The sequence below is a fragment of the Lissotriton helveticus genome, chromosome 5_2 (genome assembly GCF_964261635.1).
Source record: "Lissotriton helveticus chromosome 5_2, aLisHel1.1, whole genome shotgun sequence".
In the NCBI taxonomy this organism is placed as follows: domain Eukaryota; kingdom Metazoa; phylum Chordata; class Amphibia; order Caudata; family Salamandridae; genus Lissotriton; species Lissotriton helveticus.
Genome location: NC_136066.1, coordinates 3,659,560 through 3,687,527, shown reverse-complemented (window position 1 = coordinate 3,687,527; position 27,968 = coordinate 3,659,560). Strand labels below are relative to the sequence as shown.

Sequence of the window (27,968 nt, the reverse complement as noted above, 5' to 3'; positions counted from 1 at the left end):
AACTGGCTTCCGTGTCCTTGTGGCGCTCACTGAACATTGCAACTGGCTTCCGTGTCCTTGTGGCGCTCACTTAACATTGCAACTGGCTTCCGTGTCCTTGTGGCGCTCACTTAACATTGCAACTGGCTTCCGTGTCCTTGTGGCGCTCGCTGAACATTGCAACTGGCTTCCGTGTCCTTGTGGCGCTCACTTAACATTGCAACTGGCTTCCGTGTCCTTGTGGCGCTCACTGAACATTGCAACTGGATTCCGTGTCCTTGTGGCGCTCACTGAACATTGCAACTGGCTTCCGTGTCCTTGTGGCGCTCACTGAACATTGCAACTGGCTTCCGTGTCCTTGTGGCGCTCACTGAACATTGCAACTGGCTTCCGTGTCCTTGTGGCGCTCACTGAACATTGCAACTGGCTTCCGTGTCCTTGTGGCGCTCACTGAACATTGCAACTGGCTTCCGTGTGCTTGTGGCGCTCACTGAACATTGCAACTGCCTTCCGTGTGCTTGTGGCGCTCACTGAGCAATGCAACTGGCTTCCGTGTCCTTGTGGCGCTCAATGGACAGTGCAACTGGCTTCCGCGTCCTTGTGGCGCTCACTGGACATTGCAACTGGCTTCCGTGTCCTTGTGGCGCTCACTGAACATTGCAACTAGCTTCCGTGTCCTTGTGGCGCTCACTGAACATTGCAACTGGCTTCCGTGTCCTTGTGGCGCTCACTGAACATTGCAACTGGCTTCCGTGTCCTTGTGGCGCTCACTGAACATTGTGTAATGGTTCTCAGGCAGGTTCCACAGGAGCGCCAAGGATCCGATGAATATTCCACAGCCTTCCCCTACGGCCTTCCGACTCTATCAAGCACTAGAGTACCGAGAGGCTCGCCAGGGGAAAACAGGGAGACAAAACAAGGAAAGGCGGGGAAAAAATATTCTTCTTGGTATGACGACTTCTGTGTGGTTGTACATGCACCTGGCCTGGACCTCTGATGGTTGTAGGGGCTAAAACCAAAACAGGAATTACTAACCCTCAGAAACATGCACAAAAGAACAGTAGGCACATCTATAGGTTATGTGTACTACATACCAAGAGTAAATAAACTTTGCTGGCATAGAACTGTGTATGGGGGACAGGAGTTAGGTTGAGCTAAGGTGGAGGAACAAACAAGAAACACAATAATGAGTACTCGAGGAATACTGTGCACTTGTCTAACACTGTTCAGGATTACAGTAGTCTTACTTGGTAATATGTAGAAGACTCTTAAACCAACATCTGTATTGCAGTAGAGCCCACCCGAACCAGACGGTAACATTCACGTAGACTTAACTGGCTGAATGTAAAACAAACATACATTAATACAAGTATGATTTCATAGAGAATAACATAGAAATAGCGCACTGCGCTGTTACCGTGATTCTGGGAGTAGTGTAGATGAATCATTAACGAGTCCACGCAAGTGCAGAACCCACACACAGCAAGTATGGCCAGGAATGCAGGAAGTGAGGGAAGATGATAAGTACCAAGAAGGAAACAAACTGCGGGTAAGGGAATCACCGGATGGCGGAGACTAAGCCCGGCCGCCGGGTGAGGGAAGGACAAAGATACGGCTAAATACCTAAAGGGTCCCCTGCTGGTCAGCGGGAGAAACAGCCCGGCCAGACGACGGAGTACAAACCCGGCCGTCGGGCGGAGCCAAGGAAAATGGAGGAGAGGTCAGTGATTGCCCGGCCAGACGACGGAGCACAAACCCGGCCGTCGGGCGGAGCAGCAAACCAAGGGGAACACTGACACTCTGCCCGGCCGGACGGCGGAGTCAAACCCGGCCGTCGGGCGGAGCAGTCAATAAACAAACGGGGCTCAAGGACTAGTTCCAGAGCTTGGAACTAAAGCAGGAACAAGAAGATAACCTCTAAAGCAGAGGAACGGAGGAGAGCTCGTTCCACCACTAAAGATATCCGGAAATCAGGCAACAGGAAACCAGGACAGGAAACGCTGTAACGGGAGCTTGACGCAAGGACGTAAAGCGTCGCTCCCAGGGCTCTAACAGCTTATGAAGGGGTTTCTTAAAGGGACCGCTCGTTTGCGGACCTCGAGGCATGACACATTGCAACTGGCTTCCGCGTCCTTGTGGCGCTCACTGAACATTGCAACTGGCTTCCGTGTCCTTGTGGCGCTCACTGGACATTGCAACTGGCTTCCGTGTCCTTGTGGCGCTCACTGAACATTGCAACTGGCTTCCGTGTCCTTGTGGCACTCACTGGACATTGCAACTGCCTTCCGTGTCCTTGTGGCGCTCACTTAACATTGCAACTGGCTTCCGTGTCCTTGTGGCGCTCACTTAACATTGCAACTGGCTTCCGTGTCCTTGTGGCGCTCACTTAACATTGCAACTGGCTTCAGTATCCTTGTGGTGCTCACTGAGCAATGCAACTGCCTTGCGTGTCCTTGTGGCGCTCACTGGACAGTGCGGCGAGCTTCAGTGTCCTTGTGGTGCTCACTGAGCAATGCAACTGCCTTCCGTGTCCTTGTGGCGCTCACTGAACATTGCAACTGGCTTCCGTGTCCTTGTGGCGCTCACTGAACATTGCAACTGGCTTCCGTGTCCTTGTGGCGCTCACTGAACATTGCAACTGGCTTCCGTGTGCTTGTGGCGCTCACTGAACATTGCAACTGCCTTCCGTGTGCTTGTGGTGCTCACTGAGCAATGCAACTGGCTTCCGTGTCCTTGTGGCGCTCAATGGATATTGCAGCTGGTGGGGGCAATGTGCAAGAAAACGCACAAACACCATTAGTCCAAACTTCACCCTCAGGATGTAGTGGAGCTCGCAGATAGCCGTTTGGAAGTGATGCTACATCCCACATGCGTGCACACACCTGCACCTCTGCCACACAGACACCGCGCCACCTTGAGGGGCGGCTTCTCGAACAAGCGAGTTAGAGCATTAGCTGTTCAGCGTCTCTCATACAATCCAAATGCAGAGTTTGAATTCAGAAATGGTGTCGTGACAAAATATTCTGCCTTTCAATTTCTTTTTTTCTTTTTAGTTCTTTCTGTATTCTTGCACTCCACCCAGGGGTAACCACTCTGTTCCTTACTTTCCAGGATCAGTCATGCATGCATTTACACTGGTAAGCAAAGTTTTACGCTGAGGCACAATAACTGGGCCTGAGTTCCAAGTGAACAATTCAACACTAAACTGAACATAATCTCTCCGGCATTGGCTGTTGATTCTTAGGGGTACTTTCAAAACGTTTTCTCTGATTTTGCTGTGGTCATCTACTTCAGCGGCCAGGCTTTTTGAATGTGCAAGCTGTGCAACCCCTGTGACGGAGGCTGCGCATAGCAGCCGCAGTGCAACCCCTGTGACGGAGGCTGCGCAGAGCAGCCGCAGTGCAACCCCTGTGACGGAGGCTGCGCAGAGCAGCCGCAGTGCAACCCCTGTGACGGAGGCTGCGCAGAGCAGCCGCAGTGCAACCCCTGTGACGGAGGCTGCGCAGAGCAGCCGTAGTGCAACTCCTGTGACAGAGGCTGCACAGAGCAGCCGTAGTGCAACCCCTGTGACGGAGGCTGCGCAGAGCAGCCGCAGTGCAACCCCTGTGACGGAGGCTGCGCAGAGCAGCCGTAGTGCAACTCCTGTGACGGAGGCTGCGCAGAGCAGCCGTAGTGCAACTCCTGTGACGGAGGCTGCGCAGAGCAGCCGCAGTGCAACCCCTGTGACGGAGGCTGCGCAGAGCAGCCGTAGTGCAACCCCTGTGACGGAGGCTGCGCAGAGCAGCCGCAGTGCAACCCCTTTGACGGAGGCTGCGCAGAGCAGCCGCAGTGCAACCCCTGTGACGGAGGCTGCGCAGAGCAGCCGCAGTGCAACCCCTGTGACGGAGGCTGCACAGAGCAGCCGTAGTGCAACCCCTGTGACGGAGGCTGCGCAGAGCAGCCGCAGTGCAACCCCTGTGACGGAGGCTGCGCAGAGCAGCCGTAGTGCAACTCCTGTGACGGAGGCTGTGCAGAGCAGCCGTAGTGCAACCCCTGTGACGGAGGCTGCGCAGAGCAGCCGCAGTGCAACCCCTGTGACGGAGGCTGCGCAGAGCAGCCGTAGTGCAACCCCTGTGACGGAGGCTGCGCAGAGCAGCCGCAGTGCAACCCCTGTGACGGAGGCTGCACAGAGCAGCCGTAGTGCAACCCCTGTGACGGAGGCTGCGCAGAGCAGCCACAGTGCAACCCCTGTGACGGAGGCTGTACAGAGCAGCCGTAGTGCAACCCCTGTGATAGAGGCTGCGCAGAGCAGCCGCAGTAAAACCCCGGAGGCTGTGCAGAGCAGCCACAGTGCAACCCCTGTGACAGAGGCTGCGCAGAGCAGCCGCAGTACAACCCCTGTGACAGAGGCTGCGCAGAGCAGCCACTGTGCAACCCCTGTGACGGAGGCTGCACAGAGCAGCCGCAGTACAACCCCTGTGACAGAGGCTGCGCAGAGCAGCCGCAGTGCAACTCCTGTGACGGAGGCTGCGCAGATAAGCTGCAGTGCAACCCCTGTGTCGGAGGCTGTGCAGAGCAGGCGCAGTACAACCCCTGTGAAGGAGGCTGCGCAGAGCAGCCACAGTGCAACCCCTGTGACGGACGCTGCGCAGAGCAGCCGCAGTGCAACTCCTGTGGCGGAGGCTGCGCAGATAAGCTGCAGTGCAACCCCTGTGTCGGAGGCTGTGCAGAGCAGGCGCAGTACAACACCTGTGAAGGAGGCTGCGCAGAGCAGCCACAGTGCAACCCCTGTGACGGACGCTGCGCAGAGCAGCCGCAGTACAACCCCAGAGGCTGTGCAGAGCAGCCGCAGTGCAACCCCTGTGACAGAGGCTGCGCAGAGCAGCCGCAGTACAACCCCTGTGACAGAGGCTGCGCAGATCAGCTGCAGTGCAACCCCTGTGACGGAGGCTGCGCAGAGCAGCCACAGTGCAACCCCTGTGACGGACGCTGCGCAGAGCAGCCGCAGTGCAACCCCTGTGACGGAGGCTGCGCAGAGCAGCCGCAGTGCAACCCCTGTGACAGAGGCTGAGCAGAGCAGCCGTAGTGCAACCCAGCACAGTTGCTGATGTTTCACTTTGCTTTTCGCAGGTGAGAAGGAGAACAGTCTGAAGACAGATGACTATGGGCGCGATCTCTCCTCCGTGCAGACACTCCTGACTAAGCAGGTGAGTGCCAGCAGCTCTCCCTGTTGGATGAGTCTGTGATGGGTTTACAGGTTCTGTGTGCTTTGCTAATGCCAGGTCCTTCTCTTTTTAACCACAGGAAACCTTTGATGCCGGTCTGCAGGCCTTCCAGCAAGAGGGCATCAGCAACATCACAGCCCTGAAGGACCAGCTGCTGGCAGCCAAGCACGTGCAGTCCAAGGCCATCGAGGCGCGCCATGCCAGCCTGATGAAGCGCTGGAACCAGCTGCTCTCCAACTCTGCGGCCAGGAAAGAGAAGCTGCTGCAAGCCCAGGAGCACTACAGAAAGGTGAGGATGAGCAGCAGGCAGTAGAGTCAGGGGAGCAGAGACGCCTTCAGGGAGCACCACAGAAAGGTGAGGATGAGCAGCAGGCAGTAGAGTCAGGGGAGCAGAGACACCTCCAGGGAGCACCACAGAAAGGGGAGGATGAGCAGCAGGCAGAGCTGAGGAGCAGAGACCCATCTTAAGGTGAGGGCGTGTACACACGTGAAGAGCAGGGAACCAAAAAAGTAACCCTGACAGGGAATAAGTCAGTGATGATAAAATACTTGTGTAGGGAATAGAGGAATGAGCAGAGAAATGTGGAGTGGCAGAGATCCTGAAGAATGAACAAATCCAGCATAGGATGTTGGAGTGTCAAACAAAAACAAAGGTGCCGAGATAGATACAAGTTGAGCCACACCTGGTGTATTTAAAAAGAGACCACAATACAAGCCGATGGAATAGAATGTCCCGGGTGGAAGCTAATGGGGGAGTGGACAGTGTTAAAGGTAAAATGCCACAGAGCAATTCAGTATAGCGTGGCTCTGAACATCCTTCTTAAAAAGTTTAAGAAGTGAAGTTGTACTCAAATTGAAAGTGCAATGGGATAGAGGGAGGGGCCATTGAATAAAAGAGTGTGAGAAGTTGGCCTGATGTGCAGTGCTCACTATTCTAGTGATCACTATATATCAGTCCAAACAACCCTTATTGATGATTGGTTGTAAGTCAACCTTATAGACCAGCTATCCTAGTAGCATGGATACGAGCAGTCTAAGGCTAAGACTCTAGAGGGCGTATCTGAAAGAAACAGGTTAGTATTAGATTCCTTACCTTAGAATATCCCCAGGCGTCAGTCTGGATCCGGAAACTTTTGCGTAGCAGTACCCCTGCGCGTCGGTAGGCGTCGTCTGCAGGCGTCCCCTGCGGCTCCGCGTCGTCGGCGTCGTGCGCCGTGATGACGTCGCTGGAGTATATAGACGCCGCCTCCGCGCGCTGACGTCAGTTCTTCTTTTTTCCGCGCCAGTTAGCGCAGATCCGAAGAGCAGTACTCCGGTCTTTTGACCAAGTTTTTTGTTAACTGATTGATCTTTACGGTGCCGGTAGGATGCCCGGTTTCAAGAGTTGTGACGAGTGCGACCGCATGATGTCGGTCACCGACCACCATCGACTCTGCCTCCGGTGTCTGGGCGCGGACCACGACGTGGAGTCCTGCGTCGACTGTCGGGCCTTGACCGGAAAAGCTAGGCGGGAGCGGTCCCGCAAGCTTCTCGAACTCCGGTTGTCGGCCCCGCGTCGAGAGCGGTCCCGGTCCGGTCGGAGGTCGAGGGAGCGGTCGAGGGAGCGGTCGCGGAGCCGCCATGGGCGCTCCGGGAGTCGCCACCATTCCTCCGGCTCGTCAGGTAAGCACAAGAAGTCGGGGCGTCGCCATCGCACCCCCGACTCCCCCCGACGCCCGCGTGCTGCGGCCGGGGGCTCGGGTGACCCCACCCCCGCGGTCCCGCATGGGTCGCCGACGCCGTCTGCCCCACACCTGTCGGTCCCTGGGGAAGGCGCGTCGCGTGAGGAGATCGAGGCCTTCCTCATTGCTATGAGGGCGAGGTCTTCTCCGGCGGGGCCTTCGGCGCCTGCGGGCCCGTCGGTCCCGTCTGGGGGCCCGAGCGGTTCGGGTGCTCCTGCCCCGGCGCCGCCGGTGGCTCCGGCCCCGGCGCCGCTGGTTCCCTCTGGTTCGTCGCCGGCTGGTCTCCCGGCCTCTCCGGCGTCGGTTCCTGTGGGCCAGCCCAGGGTACCGCCCCCGCGTGGTGCAGCGACTCCGCCGTCGGCTCCGGCCGGCGTCGGGTCCCCGGCACCGACGCCGCGCGGCGCCACCCCCCTTTCCTCCCCGACTCCGGACTCGGAGCCGGACCGGCGTCGGCCGACGCCGGACCCGACGCCGATGGGGCCCGTTGACCCCGATGTCTATATCGTCGACCCAGAATATGGGTATGACGAGGAGGAGTATGGTGAGGGTTGGGAGGGGTCTGAGGACCCTCTATCCCGTGCCTGCCAGTACGATGTGGACTGGGTAGGTGATCTGGGTGATGCCAGTGGCCTGGACGAGTCGCCCAACCCTGGGTTTGTCTCTCCGTCCCCTGTGGCGTCCGAGGCGGGTGCTGCCTATTCGGTGGTCCTGATGAGGGCTGCCAAGGCCTTACACCTTGAGCTCCCCGTCGCGAAGGTCAAACCGAATATCCTGACGGAAGTTTTTAAACCGCAGTCATGCCCCCAGGAGCCTCTGCTGCCGTTTAATGAGGCCCTGACGGATGTCCTTCTGGGCACCTGGTCCAGGCCCGCCTCTGGTGCGCCGGTTGACCGGAACGTTGCCAGGCGTCACCGTCCCTGCGCGGACGACCCTGCCTTCCTGTCCACCCATCCCTCCCCGGAGAGTCTGGTGATCCAGGCCTCCACTTCGCAGTCCGCATTTCCGTCGGCTCCGCCCGACCGGGAATCAAAGAGGTACGACCAATTCGGAAAGAAAGTGTTTTCCTCTTTGAGTGCTGGACTGCGGTCTTGTAACACCGCGTGCCTCTTGGGCCGCTACACCCACTCCCTGTGGGATACGGTCGAGGAGTGTTTGCCGCAATGCCCCCAGGAAGTGCGGGACAAGCTCACCCGGGCCTTTGTTGAAGGCCGGGATGCGGCGCGGTACTCGATCCGTTGTGGTCTGGACACCACGGACTCCCTGGGACGGGCCATGTCCACTACGGTGGCGATTCGTCGCCATGCCTGGCTGAGATCTGCCAACTTCTCACCAGACGTCCAAAATACGCTTATGGACATGCCATTTGATGGCAGTCGCCTATTTGGTGACAAAGCGGACCACGCGCTGGAGCGCTTCAAGGACTCCAGGGTCACGGCCAAGTCCTTGGGTCTCTCGACCCAGACCCAGCGCCAGCAGACGGGTTCGTTTCGGCCCTTTCGTGGCCAAGGGAGAGGAGGTCCCACACGTGCTGCCAGCCACGCGGCGCAGAGCGCTCCCCAGCGCGGTGGCGCCCGTGGTTTCCGCCGTGGTGGCGGTAGAGGCCAGCGTCGTGGTCAGTCCACGCCTCCCTCCGCTGCGGCATCCAAGCCTTCCTAGTCCGAGCTTTCGGGCTCACGTGACGCCAGTGGGTGGCAGGGTTCGCCATCACCACTCCCGCTGGCGCGCGATAACATCGGACAGGTGGGTGCTGCAGCTTGTCCGAAGGGGCTATGCCCTCCCCTTCGAGTCCACTCCTCCAGCCATGCCACCGCAGAACCACCGTGTGTCGGGGGACCACTTGACACTTCTGCAGGAGGAAGTTACGGCCCTCTTGGCCAAGGGGGCCATCGAGCGCGTTCCTGGGCCAGAAGTAGGGTGTGGTTGCTACTCCCACTACTTTCTGGTGCCCAAGAAGGACAAGGGAGGCCTGCGTCCTATCTTGGATCTACGGAACGTCAACGGCTTCCTCCGGAAGGAGAAGTTCAAGATGTTGACTTTGGCTCAGGTCTTGGCTGCTCTAGACCCACAAGACTGGATGGTAGCGTTGGACTTGCAGGATGCGTACTTTCACATCCCCGTCCTGCCGGCCCACCGGCGTTACCTGCGGTTCACGGTAGGCCACGAGCATTTTCAGTTTATCGTGCTCCCATTCGGCCTTACCAGCGCCCCACGGGTGTTCACGAAAGTGATGGCGGTGGTCGCAGCTCATCTGCGCCGGTTAGGGGTTTCAGTCTTCCCCTACCTCGACGACTGGCTGTTGAAGGCGGGCTCGCCCCAGACAGTCGTCCACCACCTTCAGATGACGGCAGACCTCCTGCACGAGTTGGGGTTTTCCATCAATGTGCCGAAATCACACCTGTGTCCCTCTCAAAAGCTCCTTTTCATCGGAGCGGTTCTCGACTCGGCGCAGTTTCGGGTTTATCCCCCGGAACGGCGGGTCCGGGATATTCAGGCTCTGATTCCCATCTTTCAGCCGTTATCCCGGGTTTCGGTCAGGTTGACGCTGCGGCTTCTGGGGCTGATGGCCTCCTGCATCCTTCTGGTGCATCACGCCAGATGGCGGATGCGGGCTCTGCAGTGGGACCTGAAGTTTCAGTGGGCCCAGCATCAGGGCAACCTATCCGACCATGTCCTGATCTCGGAGGGCACTGCGAGACAGTTGCAGTGGTGGCTTACAGACCGCGATTGGGTCAGGGGCAGATCCCTCTCCCTTCCCCAGCCGGAGCACGTGGTTGTGACGGACGCGTCCCTCCAAGGCTGGGGTGGCCACTTGGGAGAGGCGGAGATCAGAGGCCTCTGGTCTCCGGCGGAGTCCCGGCTCCATATCAACATGTTGGAGCTGCGGGCGATTCGCCTGGCACTGAAGGCATTCCTCCCCTTTGTCAACGGGAGTGTAGTGCAGGTGTTCACGGACAACACCACCGCCATGTGGTACTGCAACAAACAGGGCGGTGTGGGGTCGTGGACCCTTTGCCAAGAGGCTCTGCGCCTCTGGCAATGGCTGGAACGTCAGGGCGTGACTCTGACGGTTCAACACCTGGCAGGTTCTCTGAACGCCAGGGCGGACGAACTCAGCCGTCGGTGCTCGGTGGATCACGAATGGCGTCTGAACTCGGATGTGGCGAGAGGCCTCTTTCAGCAATGGGGAGAGCCTTGGTTAGATCTATTCGCCACAGAAGAGAACGCGCAATGTCATCAGTTCTGCGCGTTGGAGTTTCCAAGACGGCACTCGCTCGGCGACGCCTTTCGGCGCGAGTGGAGTTGCGGTCTGTTGTACGCCTTTCCGCCTATACCACTTCTGCCCAGAGTGCTGAAGAAGATCAGGCGCGACCGGGCCCAAGTTATCCTTGTGGCTCCGGACTGGGCTCGAAGGTACTGGTATCCCGAGCTACTCAGCATGACAGTCGGTCCCTCGATCCGCCTGCCCCTTCAGGAGGACCTTCTGTCGCAGCAGCAGGGGACGGTCCTCCACCCGAACCTGTCCAGTCTCCACCTCCATGCGTGGAGATTGAGCGGCGACAGTTGAGGCCATTTGACTTGCCTCCTGAAGTCTGTGATGTCATTCTGGCAGCCAGGCGTCCCTCCACAAAGTCGGTATACGCCTGCCGGTGGAACAGATTTGTGGCATGGTGCACAGCGAAGGCTGTGGATCCCCTTTCTGCCCCTCTGTCTGAGGTTCTCCTCTTCCTCCTTTCCCTTGCCCAGCAGGGCTCTGCTCTGGGCACTATCAAGGGCTATCTTTCTGCCCTTTCCGCCTTCTTGAGGCTACCTGATCAGCCATCTTTGTTCAAGTCCCCTATTGTGTTGAGATTCTTGAAGGGCATCACGCACATGTATCCTCCAACTCCGTTCGTGATGCCTCAGTGGGACTTGAACCTGGTTTTGACTTTCCTGATGTGCGCTCCCTTTGAGCCCCTTCATTCCTGTCCTCTCCGTCTTCTCACCTTAAAGACGGCCTTCCTGGTAGCCATCACCTCTGCCAGGAGAGTGAGTGAGCTCCAGGCTCTTTCTATTCATCCTCCTTTCTTGTCTGTTCATCCTGATAAGGTGGTTCTTCGGACTAGACCTTCTTTCCTGCCCAAGGTAGTCTCTGCTTTTCACATTGGGCAGTCCATCACCTTGCCCTCTTTCTTCTCGCCTCCGCATCCTTCAAAGGATGAAGAGCGACTCCATCGTCTGGACCCAAAACGTGCGCTTTCATTCTATATGGATCGCACACGCCAGTTCCGGGTGGATGACCAACTGTTTGTTGGCTACGTGGGTGAGAAGAAGGGAAGGGCGGTACAGAAACGGACCATCTCTCGGTGGGTCGTCCTGTGCATCAAAGCATGCTACTCTTTGGCTCGGAAGGAGCCTCCTGTTGGGCTGAGGGCCCATTCCACTCGGGCCACGGCGGCTACTACTGCCCTGGGCCGGGGAGTCCCTTTGCAGGACATTTGCCAGGCGGCCACGTGGGCCTCGCTGCACACCTTTGCGAGGCACTACTGCCTGGACAGTCAAGTCCGGAGGGATGGCTTCTTTGGCCGTTCGGTCCTCCAGGACTTTCTGGTGTAGGTTGTATTGGTTCGCAGACCCACCACCGGGGTTGGTATTGCTGGGGTATCTATTCTAAGGTAAGGAATCTAATACTAACCTGTTTCTTTCAGATGAACAAGTTACTTACCTTCGGTAACGATATATCTGTAAGAAACAGTAGTTAGTATTAGATTCCTTACCGCCCCGCCCATCCTCCCCGTTCTGCGAACTGATACCTAGGGTTAAGGACATCCCTTTCAGGGCCCTAGTTTCAAATGGCACCAGTGTTGGTTCTCACATGGCTCTGCGTGTTCTGGCGCGGAAAAGCTGTGTGCAAAGAACTGACGTCAGCGCGCGGAGGCGGCGTCTATATACTCCAGCGACGTCATCACGGCGCACGACGCCGACGACGCGGAGCCGCAGGGGACGCCTGCAGACGACGCCTACCGACGCGCAGGGGTACTGCTACGCAAAAGTTTCCGGATCCAGACTGACGCCTGGGGATATTCTAAGGTAAGGAATCTAATACTAACTACTGTTTCTTACAGATATATCGTTACCGAAGGTAAGTAACTTGTTCGTTAAGCCAGCTGTTTTACCATCACATTACCCCTTGAACACCCAGTGAAAGGACACCACACAAGTGTTATGAAAATAAACAATGTATTTATTAGAATCACAACAACCCTGTACTCTTTATGAGGACAGGGTGCTAAGCACACAACAAAACTCTTACGAAAATACTTTTAAGTTAGCACGTTACACAAATGCCCGAGGGGCACGAAAAACCATATACTTTCAAAGTGGAATGCGAATTACTAGCAGGTAAGTAACGATTCTCAGAGGCTTTGGGATCGCTAGGACTGGACTACTGAACCTTTAGATTACTAGCAGGAGGCCTAGGGAACTCGGGTGCAGAGTGTGCACTCTCACGCGGGATGCGGGACAAAGTCTATGGAAGCTAGAAAAGGCAAAGTTAGTGTTCACGGGCGAACCCGACCTGGTAGGAAGAAAACGACAGTGGATCCTGACCCTAGGATAGTGAGGCTATGCTGGGACACCGAAGTGCCGAAGTTACCTAGCCCAGGGGCTGCAGCTGCATAGGTCTGAAAAGACGTCGGGGATCTCGTTGCCGGACCAGGAGCCTGGAAGGAAGAAGTTGCTGGCAGGCGACCAGTGAAGGAAAGTTCGATGGATCCAAGCCTGGATCAAGGAAGAAGAAACCTGAAAGCAGAGGGGACCAAGTTCTTGAATCACTAGCCAGTGATTAAGTGGGCACCAGGATGGCACCGGGCGAAGTCACCGCAGTCAGGTGAGTGGGCGCTGCTGGGCTCTGCAGTCTCTCGGACCAGGAGGCGTTGTCGGCGACCAGGATGGAGGTGCGAGCTGTCCCACGGAGGATGAAGTCGTTGGCGTCGAAGTTACCCAGGATTGGGCAACAAGCCTTGGCTAATTCAAGCCCACGCGGTGGACTCAAAATGGCGTCTTGAGTGGACCAGGAGGGTCCGGGGTGCTCCTCTTCTGGGAGGGAGCAAGGGCCAGTCTGGAGCAACCAGACCAGCAGCAGAAATGTCGTCGGGCGTCGTCAGGAAGGCCACAAGCCAACGGGCTAGTAGCCAAACAACGCGGTGAGCAGCGGAAAGCAGAAGGGCCCCACGCAGATCGTGGAGATGCTGGGGGGCTGCACTTCGGTGCTGGAGCTGCTCAGGGTGGGGGCTTCTCGGACCCCAAAGCACTCACCAGGAATTCACTCGGCAGGCTTGCTGGAAAGAAGTCGTGCAGTCTTGCAGATGGCCGGTCCCTTGAGGTCTCGTCGCACCCACGGTTCTCAGCTGGGCTGTAGAGGTGGGTAGAGGTCAGAGGTGCCAGGGAAGCCGGTTCTCGTCGAGCTGGGCAGTCGGATTCCGGAGGAAGGACTTACAGCAGACCGCAGTGTTCTTAGATGGTGCCTGCGGATGCAGGGTGACTACTCCTTAGTCACAAGGGAGAAATCTTAGGAAGAAGTCTTGAGTTCCTTTCGCAGAAAGTAGTTTCAGGATTCAAAGATGATCTGATTTGGAAGGGGGCCAGTCTCTACCTTTATCCTGTAAAAAGGGGCTGGCACGCGACTAGGTCCTGCCCTATGGGTGGGACCAGGAGGGGGGTGGTTACACCCACTTCCTTGGCGGGCTTTTCCCCAGCACAGGGTCTGGAGTGACCCTGGAACTGGTTCAAGCCGGCCTATGCACAGTGAGCACCGGGGTGCTACTTGCAGTCACCTTCCTCTAAAGCCCTGCCTACCTACAATACACAAAACCCTGTCTGGGACGGTGCTGGCACCGCCCCTGGCAGGAAACCCTTTGTCCTTATCTCCTGCTCTGGGAGGACTCCCAGCAGCAGGAGGGCAGACTTGTGTCTCGGTGGCAGCATCCATTTTGTGGATGCTAAGGCTCTGTCTGACTTTTAACCGGGTTATAGGTTACAGGCATGTCGTGTCCCTCTAGAAGGGTGGAATGCTAACCCCGTCGCCAGAATTGGCGAGGGGTTAGTATTCCAATTCGTATGACACCTTACTCGACATGTTTTGATAAAGCGATACCAGAGTTGGCACATAACCGCGAGGATTATAATGCACTTAAGAGTATATGGTATGCGATATCATGGAAACGGCTAAGGGATAGATCCCGAAAGCCGCAGACAGGCTCAGCTCATGCCAGAGCACCCTCTCACACGATTCCAAGCACTCTGCCTTCAGGATTGTTAAGGCCTGCCATAGGAGTGACTGATAGGAGATCTGTGTGTCCATTTTAGGGTTAGATATAGGTATACTATATCTAAAGCAAAGGGTGAGTACACCACCTTGCCCCAGCTGTCGTGCAGCCAGTTGTGTCAGTTTTAGTTAGTCAATCCAGGGGTGGCATAATACATGCTTCAGCCCCTGGGAGACTTCTGGGTACACCTCAGCCCTGGGTACAGGGACTTGGAGAGGGCCCAGTGCCAATTCAGTACCTGAGTACAATTTGGATAGAGAGAACAGCTAGGCTGTGGGTCTGATTAGCAGGCCCACAGCCAGGGAAAGTCGTAAACCAGTGCAGCAAAAAGCAAAAATCTGGGTGATCATAGGATTGCAGACCCTACTCTCCTACAAGGGCGTGTTAAGCCAGCTGTTTTACCATCACATTACCCCTTGAACACCCAGTGAAAGGACACCACACAAGTTGTTATGAAAATAAACAGTGTATTTATTTATAACAAGACTACCCTGGCTCTTTATGAGACAGGGAGCTAAGCACACAACAAAACTCTTACGAAAATACTTAAGTTAGCACGTTATACACAAATGCCCGAGGGGCACGAAAAACCATATACTTTAAAAGTGGAATGCGAATTACTAGCAGGTAAGTAATAGTTCTAATAGGCTTTGGAATCGCTAGGACTGGACTAGGGAATCGTTAGATTACTACTAGGAGGCCCAGGGGACTCGGGTGCAGAGTGTGCACTCTCACGCGGGATGCGGGACAAAGTCTATGGAAGCTAGAATTCACAAAGTTAGTGTTCACGGGCGAACCCGACCTGGTAGGGAGAAAACGACAGTGGATCCTGACCCTTGGATAGTGAGGCTATGCTGGGACACCGGAGTGCCGAAGTTACCTAGCCCAGGGGCTGCAGCTGCATAGGTCTGAAAAGACGTCGGGGATCTCGTTGCCGGACCAGGAGCCTGGAAGGAAGAAGTTGCTGGCAGGCGACCAGTGAAGGAAAGTTCGATGGATCCAAGCCTGGATCAAGGAAGAAGAAAACCTGAAAGCAGAGGGGACCAAGTTCTTGAATCACTAGCCTGTGATTAAGTGGGCACCAGGATGGCACCGGGCGAAGTCACCGCAGTCAGGTGAGTGGGCGCTGCTGGGCTCTGCAGTCTCTCGGACCAGGAGGCGTTGTCGGCGACCAGGATGGAGGTGCGAGCTGTCCCACGAAGGTTCTTGCTGTCGACGTCGCTGGACCCAGGATTGGGCAACAAGTCTTGGCAAATGCAAGGCCCACGCGGTGGACCTAAAATGGCGTCTTGAGTGGACCAGGAGGGTCCAGGGTACTTCTCCGATGGAGGGAAGCAAGGGCCAGTCTGGAGCAACCAGACCAGCAGCAGAAATGTCGTCGGGCGTCGTCAGGAAGGCCACAAGCCAGCGGGCTAGTAGCTAAACAACGCGGTGAGCAGCAAAAAGCAGAAGGGCCCCACGCAGATCGTGGAGATGCTGGGGGGCTGCTCTTCGGTGCTGGAGCTGCTCAGGGTGGGGGTTTCTCGGACCCCAAAGCACTCACCAGGAATTCACTCGGCGGGCTTGCTGGAAAGAAGTCGTGCAGTCTTGCAGATGGCCGGTCCCTTAAGGTCTCGTCGCACCCACGGTTCTCAGCTGGGCTGTAGAGGTGGGTAGAGGTCAGAGGTGCCAGGGAAGCCGGTTCTCGTCGAGCTGGGCAGTCAGATTCCGGAGGAAGGACTTGCAGCAGACCGCAGTGTTCTTAGATGGTGCCTGCGGATGCAGGGTGACTACTCCTTAGTCACAAGGGAGAAATCTTAGGAAGAAGTCTTGAGTTCCTTTCGCAGAAAGTAGTTTCAGGATTCAAAGATGATCTGATTTGGAAGGGGGCCAGTCTCTACCTTTATCCTGTAAAAAGGGGCTGGCACGCGACTAAGTCCTGCCCTATGGGTGGGACTAGGAGGGGGGTGGTTACACCCACTTCCTTGGCGGGCTTTTCCCCAGCACAGGGTCTGGAGTGACCCTGGAACTGGTTCCAGCCAGCCTATGCACAGTGAGCACCGGGGTGCCACGTGCAGTCACCTTCCTCTAAAGCCCTGCCTACCTACAATACACAAAACCCTGTCTGGGACGGTGCTGGCACCGCCCCTGGCAGGAAACCCTTTGTCCTTATCTCCTGCTCTGGGAGGACTCCCAGCAGCAGGAGGGCAGACTTGTGTCTCGGTGGCAGCATCCATTTTGTGGATGCTAAGGCTCTGTCTGACTTTTAACCGGGTTATAGGTTACATGCATGTCGTGTCCCTCTAGAAGGGTGGAATGCTAACCCCGTCGCCAGAATTGGCGAGGGGTTAGTATTCCAATTCGTATGACACCTTACTCGACATGTTTTGATAAAGCGATACCAGAGTTGGCACATAACCGCGAGGATTATAATGCACTTAAGAGTATATGGTATGCGATATCATGGAAACGGCTAAGGGATGGATCCCGAGAGCCGCAGACAGGCTCAGCTCATGCCAGAGCACCATCTCACACGATTCCAAGCACTCTGCCTTCAGGATTGTTAAGGCCTGCCATAGGAGTGACTGATAGGAGATCTGTGTGTCCATTTTAGGGTTAGATATAGGTATACTATATCTAAAGCAAAGGGTGAGTACACCACCTTGCCCCAGCTGTCGTGCAGCCAGTTGTGTCAGTTTTAGTTAGTCAATCCAGGGGTGGCACAATACATGCTTCAGCCCCTGGGAGACTTCTGGGTGCACCTCAGCCCTGGGTACAGGGACTTGGAGAGGGCCCAGGGCCAATTCAGTACCTGAGTACAATTTGGATAGAGAGAACAGCTAGGCTGTGGGTCTGATTAGCAGGCCCACAGCCAGGGAAAGTCGTAAACCAGTGCAGCAAAAAGCAAAAATCTGGGTGATCATAGGATTGCAGACCCTACTCTCCTACAAAGAGGTACAGCAATGTGAGGGAATAAATACAGAGGCTTGTAAAGGAAAATTGATGCATGGATTGAATGCTGGAAAATGCAGAATAGTGGTCGGTGGTGGAGCCGCAAGGAGGAGGAAGGAAGGTGCAGAATAGTCGTTGGTGTTGCTGCAGGGAAGAGGAAGGAAGGTGCAGAGATAGTAGTCGGTGGTGGAGCTGCAGGGCAGAAGAAGGAAGGTGCAGAAACTGTGGTCGGCCATGAAGCAGCAGCAGCAGAAGCTGCAGGAAAGACTAAGGAAGGTGCAGAAACTGTGGTCGGCCATGAAGCAGCAGAAGCTGCAGGAAAGACTAAGGAAGGTGCAGAAATAGTGGTCGGTGGTGAAGCTGCAGGGAAGAGGCAGTGAAGGGGCAAACATAGTGGTCGGTGGAGCCGCAAGGAGGAAGGCGGTGCAGAATAGTGGCCAGTGGTGGAGCTCCAGGGATGAGGAAAGAGGTGCAAAATCGTGGCCAGTGGTGCTCCAGGGATGAGGAAGGTGGTGCAGAATAGTGGCCAGTGGTGGAGCTGCGGGGAGGAGGAAGGTGGTGCAGAATAGTGATCAGTGGTGGAGCTGCAGGGAGCAGGAAGGCGGTGCAGAATCGTGGCCAGTGGTGGAGCTGCGGGGAGGAGGAAGGAGGTGCAGAATAGTGGCCAGTGGTGCTCCAGGGATGAGGAAGGTGGTGCAGAATAGTCGCCAGTGGTGGAGCTGCAGGGAGGAGGAAAGAGGTGCAGAATCGTGGCCATGGGTGGAGCCGCAGGGAGGAGGAAAGAGGTGCAGAATAGTGGCCAGTGGTGGAGCTCCAGGGATGAGGAAGGAGGTGCAGAATAGTGGCCAGTGGTGGAGCTGCGGGGAGCAGGAAGGAGGTGCAGAATAGTGGCCAGTGGTGGAGCCGCCAGGAGGAGGAAGGAGGTGCAGAATAGTGGCCAGTGGTGGAGCTCCAGGGATGAGGAAGGAGGTGCAGAATAGTGATCAGTGGTGGAGCTGCAGGGAGCAGGAAGGCGGTGCAGAATCGTGGCCATGGGTGGAGCCGCAGGGAGGAGGAAAGAGGTGCAGAATAGTGGCCAGTGGTGGAGCTCCAGGGATGAGGAAGGAGGTGCAGAATAGTGGCCAGTGGTGGAGCTGCAGGGAGCAGGAAGGCGGTGCAGAATAGTGGCCAGTGGTGGAGCTGCGGGGAGGAGGAAGGCGGTGCAGAATAGTGGCCAGTGGTGGAGCTGCGGGGAGGAGGAAGGCGGTGCAGAATAGTGGCCAGTGGTGGAGCTCCAGGGATGAGGAAGGCGGTGCAGAATAGTGGCCAGTGGTGAAGCTGCGGGGAGGAGGAAGGCGGTGCAGAATAGTGGCCAGTGGTGGAGCTGCAGGGAGCAGGAAGGCGGTGCAGAATAGTGGCCAGTGGTGGAGCTCCAGGGATGAGGAAGGCGGTGCAGAATAGTGGCCAGTGGTGGAGCTCCAGGGATGAGGAAGGCGGTGCAGAATAGTGGCCAGTGGTGGAGCCGCAGGGAGGAGGAAGGCGGTGCAGAATAGTGGCCAGTGGTGGAGCCGCAAGGAGGAAGGCGGTGCAGAATAGTGGCCAGTGGTGGAGCTCCAGGGATGAGGAAGGCGGTGCAGAATCGTGGCCAGTGGTGGAGCCGCAAGGAGGAGGAAGGCGGAGCAGAATAGTGGCCAGTGGTGGAGCTCCAGGGATGAGGAAGGCGGTGCAGAATCGTGGCCAGTGGTGGAGCCGCAAGGAGGAAGAAGGCGGTGCAGAAAAGGAGCCAGTTGTGGAGCTGCAGGGAGGAGGAAGGCGGTGCAGAATAGTGGCCAGTGGTGCTCCAGGGATGAGGAAGGCGGTGCAGAATAGTGGCCAGTGGTGGAGCTCCAGGGAGGAGGAAAGAGGTGCAGAATAGTGGCCAGTGGTGGAGTTCCAGGGAGGAGGAAAGAGGTGCAGAATAGTGGCCAGTGGTGGAGCTCCAGGGAGGAGGAAAGAGGTGCAGAATAGTGGCCAGTGGTGGAGCTCCAGGGATGAGGAAGGCGGTGCAGAATAGTGGCCAGTTGTGGAGCTCCAGGGAGGAGGAAAGAGGTGCAGAATCGTGGCCATGGGTGGAGCTCCAGGGAGGAGGAAGGCGGAGCAGAATCGTGGCCAGTGGTGGAGCTCCAGGGAGGAGGAAGGCGGTGCAGAATCGTGGCCAGTGGTGGAGCTCCAGGGAGGAGGAAAGAGGTGCAGAATCGTGGCCAGTGGTGGAGCTCCAGGGAGGAGGAAAGAGGTGCAGAATAGTGGCCAGTGGTGGAGTTCCAGGGAGGAGGAAAGAGGTGCAGAATAGTGGCCAGTGGTGGAGCTCCAGGGAGGAGGAAAGAGGTGCAGAATAGTGGCCAGTGGTGGAGCTCCAGGGAGGAGGAAGGCGGTGCAGAATCGTGGCCAGTGGTGGAGCTCCAGGGAGGAGGAAGGCGGTGCAGAATCGTGGCCAGTGGTGGAGCTCCAGGGAGGAGGAAAGAGGTGCAGAATAGTGGCCAGTGGTGGAGTTCCAGGGAGGAGGAAGGCAGTGCAGAATCGTGGCCAGTGGTGGAGCTCCAGGGATGAGGAAGGCGGTGCAGAATCGTGGCCAGTGGTGGAGCTCCAGGGAGGAGGAAAGAGGTGCAGAATAGTGGCCAGTGGTGGAGCTCCAGGGATGAGGAAGGCGGTGCAGAATAGTGGTCAGTGGTGGAGCCGCAGGGTGGAAGGCGGTGCAGAATCGTGGCCAGTTGTGGAGCTCCAGGGAGGAGGAAAGAGGTGCAGAATAGTGGCCAGTGGTGGAGCTCCAGGGATGAGGAAGGCGGTGCAGAATAGTGGTCAGTGGTGGAGCTGCAGGGAGCAGGAAGGCGGTGCAGAATAGTGGCCAGTGGTGGAGCTGCAGGGAGGAGGAAAGAGGTGCAGAATCGTGGCCATGGGTGGAGCTCCAGGGAGGAGGAAAGAGGTGCAGAATCGTGGCCAGTGGTGGAGCTCCAGGGAGGAGGAAAGAGGTGCAGAATAGTGGCCAGTGGTGGAGCTCCAGGGAGGAGGAAAGAGGTGCAGAATCGTGGCCATGGGTGGAGCTCCAGGGATGAGGAAGGCGGTGCAGAATAGTGGCCAGTGGTGGAGCTGCAGGGAGGAGGAAAGAGGTGCAGAATAGTGGCCAGTGGTGGAGCTCCAGGGAGGAGGAAGGCGGTGCAGAATCGTGGCCAGTGGTGGAGCTCCAGGGAGGAGGAAAGAGGTGCAGAATAGTGGCCAGTGGTGGAGTTCCAGGGAGGAGGAAGGCGGTGCAGAATCGTGGCCAGTGGTGGAGCTCCAGGGATGAGGAAGGCGGTGCAGAATCGTGGCCAGTGGTGGAGCTCCAGGGAGGAGGAAAGAGGTGCAGAATAGTGGCCAGTGGTGGAGCTCCAGGGAGGAGGAAGGCGGTGCAGAATAGTGGCCAGTGGTGGAGCTGCGGGGAGGAGGAAGGCGGTGCAGAATAGTGGTCAGTGGTGGAGCTGCAGGCAGGAGGAAGGCGGTGCAGAATAGTGGTCAGTGGTGGAGCTGCAGGCAGGAGGAAGGCGGTGCAGAATAGTGGCCAGTGGTGGAGCTCCAGGGAGGAGGAAGGCGGTGCAGAATAGTGGCCAGTGGTGGAGCTGCGGGGAGGAGGAAGGCGGTGCAGAATAGTGGCCAGTGGTGGAGCTCCAGGGAGGAGGAAGGCGGTGCAGAATAGTGGCCAGTGGTGGAGCTCCAGGGAGGAGGAAGGCGGTGCAGAATAGTGGCCAGTGGTGGAGCTGCGGGGAGCAGGAAGGCGGTGCAGAATAGTGGCCAGTGGTGGAGCTGCTAGGAGGAGGAAGGCGGTGCAGAATAGTGGCCAGTGGCGGAGCTCCAGGGAGGAGGAAGGAGGTGCAGAATAGTGGCCAGTGGTGGAGCTGTGGTAAATCGTAAAGGACAGAGATTTGTCATGGGATCAAGTTGGAGGTGAAGTAGGCGCCTGCAGGAGAGAGATGTTGAAGTGGGTGCCATGCGGGCCGATGCAGCCTGCGTGATAGCTAGGAGGAAGAAAGGAAGTGGAGGGGGTCTTTAGAGTCGCCTTCCAGCATGGATATAACTGCACCTCCCCTTCCAATAAACTGACCTGCAGTCATTTGGGATTCGCTGTTGTAGGGAAATCGTTCAGAGATCTCGCGGAGTGATCGCAGTCGCTTAATGCAAACTTTCTTCTTTTTTTTTTCAACAGGTCGAGGATTTGTTCCTGACATTTGCCAAGAAGGCTTCTGCATTTAACAGTTGGTTTGAGAATGCGGAAGAGGATCTAACTGACCCAGTGCGTTGTAACTCGCTGGAGGAGATCAAGGCTTTACGAGAGGCACATGATGCTTTCCGCAACTCGCTGAGTTCTGCTCAGACGGATTTCAATCAGCTCGCTGAGCTGGACCGACAGATCAAGAGCTTCCGAGTGGCCTCAAACCCCTACACCTGGTTCACAATGGAGGCGCTAGAGGAAACGTGGCGCAACCTGCAGAAAATAATCAAGGTAATGGGAACAGGAGGTTTCTGAGCGCTGGTGGGGGAGGTGTTGGTACAAAGTAGTCTCACCTTCAATGACAATGTAAAGATTATCCAGTTTTCCTCATTGATGTGCAGCAAGTTTCCTTATCTTGAGCAACAGCCTGGCGTCTCCTCGGGCTTCACAGTAGTTGCCCTTTTATAGCTGCTGCTTAGTCCTTGCAGGTAGCCAGGTCTAGACAGGGATGCTGAACATGCCTCTGCCTGGTGATCTCAAGCCCAGTGGGTCTTGGCTGGGAATCTGAACAGGCCTTTGCCTGGTGATCTCAAGCCCAGTGGGTCTTGGCTGGGAATCTGAACAGGCCTTTGCCTGGTGATCTCAAGCCCAGTGGGTCTTGGCTGGGATGCTGAACAGGCCTCTGCCTGGTGATCTCAAGCCCAGTGGGTCTTGGCTGGGATACTGAACAGGCCTCTGCCTGGTCAGTGGGTCTTGGCTGGGATGCTGAACAGGCCTCTGCCTGGTGATCTGAAGCCCAGCTCCTTGTGTCAGACTGATCCCATGTCTTCCAGGGGCGGAATCCCTGCGGATTGCTATTTCCCCTGCGTCTCTGCTAATTCAGCCACACTAGTGTGGCTTCTCAGAAGTCAAATGAAGCGTTGAGAAACTGCTTGTTGATGCCAGTGTTCCAGAATTCCCTGATGGGTAGATTGAAGATGGTTGTCTGTTGCATTTGAATCCTGGGTGCCTCTCCAGTCCTGGGGGGTGTATTTCCTGCATGTTTATTGCATGGTCTCTGCGTGGGGAGAGCTTGCTGCCCTACTCCCAGTCTCTTGCTACCTGTATGTTCTCCCCTAGAAAGATTGTTCATGAACCCCAGGTCAGGGACTGAGTCCATCGCTCAGCAGAAGGGAAGTTGGAGCTAGATAAGGGTTTGTTGATTCCCCAACCCTTCAAGCTTTTACAGGGGCTAGAGAGGGGCGCAGGAGGTAGACTGCCCAGCAGGACAAATACAAGCGTGGTTTACTTTAACACAATTGCTCCCCAATCCATCCTCACCCATTGAACACTCTCACACATCCCACATGCGAACAGAGCCCAGGTAAGGGAGACTGCACAGACTTCACAAGGAGGGAGCTGGAGTAAACCCCACCCTAAAGGATACAGGTACCCCCCCCTTCCCCCCAAAGTAAAGACTAATGCTGCCACCAAAGTAAGTCTACTACAGCCTGGCTAGGAAGGGCAGAAGGCTCTGTTAAAGAGGGATGCACTTAGCTTCCCCCCTTGACCTCTGAGCCAAGCTCTAGGGTCCCAATCCATGTAAACAGACCCTCCGTGGATGCACTGTGCTTGCCCCCTTGACCTCCGAACCAAGCTCTAGGGTCTCAATTCATGTAAACAGACCCTCCGTGGATGCACAGTGCTTGCCCCTTGACCTCCACGCTAAGCTCTAGGGTCCCAATCCATGTAAACAGCGACCCTCGGTGGATGCACTGTGCTTGCCCCTTGACCTCCAAGCTAAGCTCTAGGGTCTCAATCCATGTAAACAGACCCTCAGTGGATGCACTGTGCTTGCCCCTTGACCTCCATGCTAAGCTCTAGGGTCTCAATCCATGTAAACAGCGACCCTCGGTGGATGCACTGTGCTTGCCCCTTGACCTCCATGCTAAGCGCTAGGGTCTCAATCCATGTAAACAGCGACCCTCGGTGGATGCACTGTGCTTGCCCTCTTGACCTCCACGCTAAGCTCTAGGGTCTCAATCCATGTACACAGGGACCCTCGGTGGACGCACAGTGCTTGCCCCTTGACCTCCACGCTAAGCTCTAGGGTCTCAATCCATGTAAACAGACCCTTAGTGGATGCACTGTGCTTGCCCCTTGACCTCCGTGCTAAGCTCTAGGGTCTCAATCCGTGTAAACAGACCCCCGTGGATGCACTGTGCTTGCCCCTTGACCTCCGAACCAAGCTCTAGGGTCTCAATCCATGTAAACAGACCCTCAGTGGATGCACTGTGCTTGCCCCTTGACCTCCATGCTAAGCTCTAGGGTCTCAATCGATGTAAACAGACCTCCGTGGATGCACTGTGCTTGCCCCTTGACCTCCATGCTAAGCTCTAGGGTCTCAATCCATGTAAACAGACCCTCAGTGGATGCACTGTGCTTGCCCCTTGACCTCCATGCTAAGCTCTAGGGTCTCAATCCATGTAAACAGACCCTCAGTGGATGCACTGTGCTTGCCCCTTGACCTCCGAACCAAGCTCTAGGGTCTCAATCCATGTAAACAGACCCTCAGTGGATGCACTGTGCTTGTCCCTTGACCTCAATGCTAAGCTCTGGGGTCTCAATCCATGTAAACAGACCCTCAGTGGATGCACTGTGCTTGCCCCTTGACCTCCGTGCTAAGCTCTAGGGTCTCAATCCGTGTAAACAGACCCCCGTGGATGCACTGTGCTTGCCCCTTGACCTCCGAACCAAGCTCTAGGGTCTCAATCCATGTAAACAGCGACCCTCGGTGGATGCACTGTGCTTGCCCCTTGACCTCCATGCTAAGCTCTAGGGTCTCAATCCATGTAAACAGACCCTCAGTGGATGCACTGTGCTTGCCCCTTGACCTCCGAACCAAGCTCTAGGGTCTCAATCCATGTAAACAGACCCTCAGTGGATGCACTGTGCTTGCCCCTTGACCTCAATGCTAAGCTCTGGGGTCTCAATCCATGTAAACAGACCCTCAGTGGATGCACTGTGCTTGCCCCTTGACCTCAATGCTAAGCTCTGGGGTCTCAATCCATGTAAACAGACCCTCAGTGGATGCACTGTGCTTGCCCCTTGACCTCCACGCTAAGCTCTAGGGTCTCAATCCATGTAAACAGACTCTCAGTGGATGCACTGTGCTTGCCCCTTGACCTCCACGCTAAGCTCTAGGGTCTCAATCCGTGTAAACAGACTCTCAGTGGATGCACTGTGCTTGCCCCCTTTACCCAAATGCTAAGCTCTAGGGTCTCAATCCATGTAAACACTGTGGATGCACTGTGCTTGCCCCTTGACCTCCATACTAAGCTCTAGGGTCTCAATCCATGTAAACAGACCCTCAGTGGATGCACTGTGCTTGCCCCTTGACCTCCATGCTAAGCTCTAGGGTCTCAATCCATGTAAACAGAGACCCTCAGTGGACAAGCATTATTGTCGTGTTCAAGGCGTTGCAGAAGACTTCCTGTCCCGACACAGCTTAAAACCTAAGCGTAAGTTTCACACGCGTGCATAACACACCATTGAGTGGGCTGCGCATAGAATATTGTGGTGTTTACTTAAAGATCCCAAGAAGGGCTCCCACTGTTCACATTGTCTGTCCTGTAGCGTGGAACCTTATTCATCACTTCATTAATCCTTTCAACAGCTCATGTAAGATCTTCAGCCTCTCAATACACAAGACAAGAAAGTTTATGGCAAGATGTCAACCCCCCCCTTTTGTGGGGGGCGCGAAGGACATCTCCCAACTTAAGACTTCACACGCATGCAGACATTTTGACCTTTAGGGGGGAATAGTTTGGATTGAAGGGTGAATCTTGTCTCTGTGTTTCAGGATGCAGGCAGACAGTTTCAGACTGTCCCCACGTTTGTCTTTGTGAGGTTCTGGTGTAGTCCTGAAGCAGTGTAACATGCTCCTGGGTTGATTGGAATAGGATGCATGTATACTTGGTGGGAGATTTTATGAATTGCCATTCTGTGCTTAAGAATATTAAAGAAAATCCGAAGAAGGAATATTAGAGGACATAAAGCAGTAAAGGCACAAGTTACTTGCCTACAATATGTGGGATAAAGTACCACCTGTTGTATATTATAAGGACATTTACGGCTCTGAGGAGTTCAGTAACCATATAATGGAATGTGGCTGAAGGCTGAGTTCCTCTTGAAGGTCAATGGCACTCGGCGAGGTAACTTTCCAAAACCTTATAATGTGTGACAGGAAGTATTTTATTCATTATAATACATGATCACACCATCACCCCTCCCACAAACCACCTAAATCTTTGGTGTTTTGTTTTTTCATGTGACAGAGGTAGTATGTTTGCAGACATAGATCTAAGTAGCATATAATCTACAAAATGCAACACATGAAAAAAGAGTAATTGAAGAAAAAATGTGAATTAAAAAAAAAAAGTTGCTGCTCAGTGTAGCATCAATGTTGGTCTTTCTTGTAGTGACCTTTGGCTTCGAAAAATAAACATGTTGCCATACATATCGTGTTTCTAATGATGACGGTTTATTTGAGAAAAGTAGATGGGAAGAATGAAAAGCCAGTTCAGTTTTCTGTGCTTGAGTGCAGACGTATAGATGCTCCCAGAGCTGCCTTTCACCCTGGCTGCTGGCAGCAGGCATTGTGAGGTCCGAAGTCCACTCTAATAGCTTGTTACAGTTGAGCGGCTATGTGATTTTCTTTATTACTGTTGACCAGAGAAGTCACAAGTCCCCTTTAATGAGAGCATTGGATACTGGATTTTCGAATGGGATTGCAGCCCGTGTTATTATAGATCAGGGTTCGAGGCATGTGGGCTGCTGAATTCATATCTATAGCATAGATCGCCGCCTAGTGTTGGGTCCGGATGATTGCACATTGTTGTCCTGGAAGAGTCTTCGAAGTATCACGAGATAGGTGGCTCCTCCCCTGGACTACAGTGCGCATGGGCATCGACTCCATCCCCAGATTGTTTTTTTCCGCCATTGGGTTCGGATGCATATTCGATATCTCCAGTTCGGAATCGATATAAACTTTTCTTAAGGCCCGAAGGCCTTTTCCTATACCGTCGGTATTGTCTTGCGTTCGGTGCCCAGCTCTGTTCCGGCTCAGTTCCCGAGTCGGACATCCAGAGGAGTCGCGTGGCTCTTCGGTGCTCGAGGCCCAGTCAACGCAACCAGACTTTCGACGACACATCATGGAACGGAGCCCGTTCAAGAGATGTCCCGTGTGCAACTCAAAGTATCCCCACATCGACGTCCACCCGGTATGCAACAAGTGCCTGTCGCCGGATCACGATGAAGCCAACTGTATGGCTTGTTCCCGTTTTCGCTCCAAGAAGACGATTCGGCTTCGGCGCGTGGCGCGCCAGGAGGCCCAGCAGACGTCCCCGGCACCGGTGGACATCTTCGAGAGGGAAGAAGCAGACGAGCAAGAAGATCGGGAGCCGATTTCAACTCCAGCGGAGGAGATCGACTACGACGCAGACGTGGAAGTGCTCGATACAGAAGAAGTCGTCGACGAGGTAGGAGACGACAATGAGGCCTATGGGGCCACGGAAGATAGCTCAGGCGAAGAGCTATGCCCCGTTCAAACAATCACTAAGGCTCAGGTCGAGGGATAGCCACATGGCCTTACCCAAGATCTTACACCCAGATCCACGGCCTCGCCTACGGGCCCGTCTACGGACACTTCTACGGAGCCGCCATTGGTCAAACCGAAACCGAAAGTGAAAGCTTCAGTGTCGACAAACTAAAGTGATGGAGACGCCGTCGAAACAGAAGACGTCTGTCCCTCCGGTCGCCTCCTCGTCTTCCGACATGTCGGGGCAGCCGAAGCCGAAGAAGTCTGTCGACCCGGTGAAGTCGGTCAAGGGCGTCGAGCCCAAATCGATCAAGGGCGTCGAGCCGAAGACTGGGGCACCAAAACCAATTGTCAAGGCTGCCTACCCGAAACGGTCGGCGCCGAAGGCCGTCGTCACGGAAGTAGGACGCGGCGCACCTAAGGGGGCTGATCCCGCGCATCGGCCGGAGAAAGCCGATGCATCGGCGCTCGAGTCTGCACACGCTGGTGGACCGAGAACGTCTGTCGGGTCGACGAAACCGTCCGCATCCTTCACAAAGCAGGTGTCGGACTCATTGCAACACATCAGGAACAAGGCTTCCGCTGTTGATACGAAGGATACTTCCACCCCGAAGCAAGCTACCAAAACGCCAAAGTCCTCGACGCCACTCCTGTTCACGCTACCGCCGAAGGTGGCGCCGAAGGCGTTCGCACCAAGGTCGGTCGACGAAGCGCCCATGCAGGTGTCTACAGGGTCGAAGCCTTCTCAGCCACTTGTGAGCTCGAAGCATCGACAACCCCTGATGGAGGAGCAGTCGCAACACTTTATCGACGCCGACACCGGTAAACTTACCCTCTACAAGAGAAAGAACACGACTGCACAGCCTATGGAGTCCTACACGATTCCTTTGAAGCGCAAAAAGCCTTCTACGGATTCCCCGGATCTAGTTGAGACAATTCTCTACGAACTCGAACCGTTGCTACACCCTCACCCACTTATTCAGATGTGGAGGCTGGGGAAGGGGATGATGAGGAGTAGAACTTCCCTGCCAACACTGATCCTGAGGATCACCA

At 55.7% G+C, this 27,968-nt stretch overlaps 1 protein-coding gene across 4 annotated transcripts in view; it reads left to right on the top strand.

The window, feature by feature from the left end:
- The window catches only part of SPTAN1 (spectrin alpha, non-erythrocytic 1), a 342,467-nt gene that overhangs the window by 265,774 nt on the left and 48,725 nt on the right, over window positions 1-27,968 (top strand). For all 4 annotated transcript variants that reach the window (XM_078646605.1, XM_078646604.1, XM_078646602.1 and 1 more), the window contains 3 exons: window positions 5,089-5,165; window positions 5,263-5,472; window positions 21,332-21,628. In XM_078646605.1, the coding sequence (XP_078502731.1) occupies window positions 5,089-5,165; window positions 5,263-5,472; window positions 21,332-21,628 (584 nt within the window). The remainder of the gene's footprint in view (window positions 1-5,088; window positions 5,166-5,262; window positions 5,473-21,331; window positions 21,629-27,968) is intronic.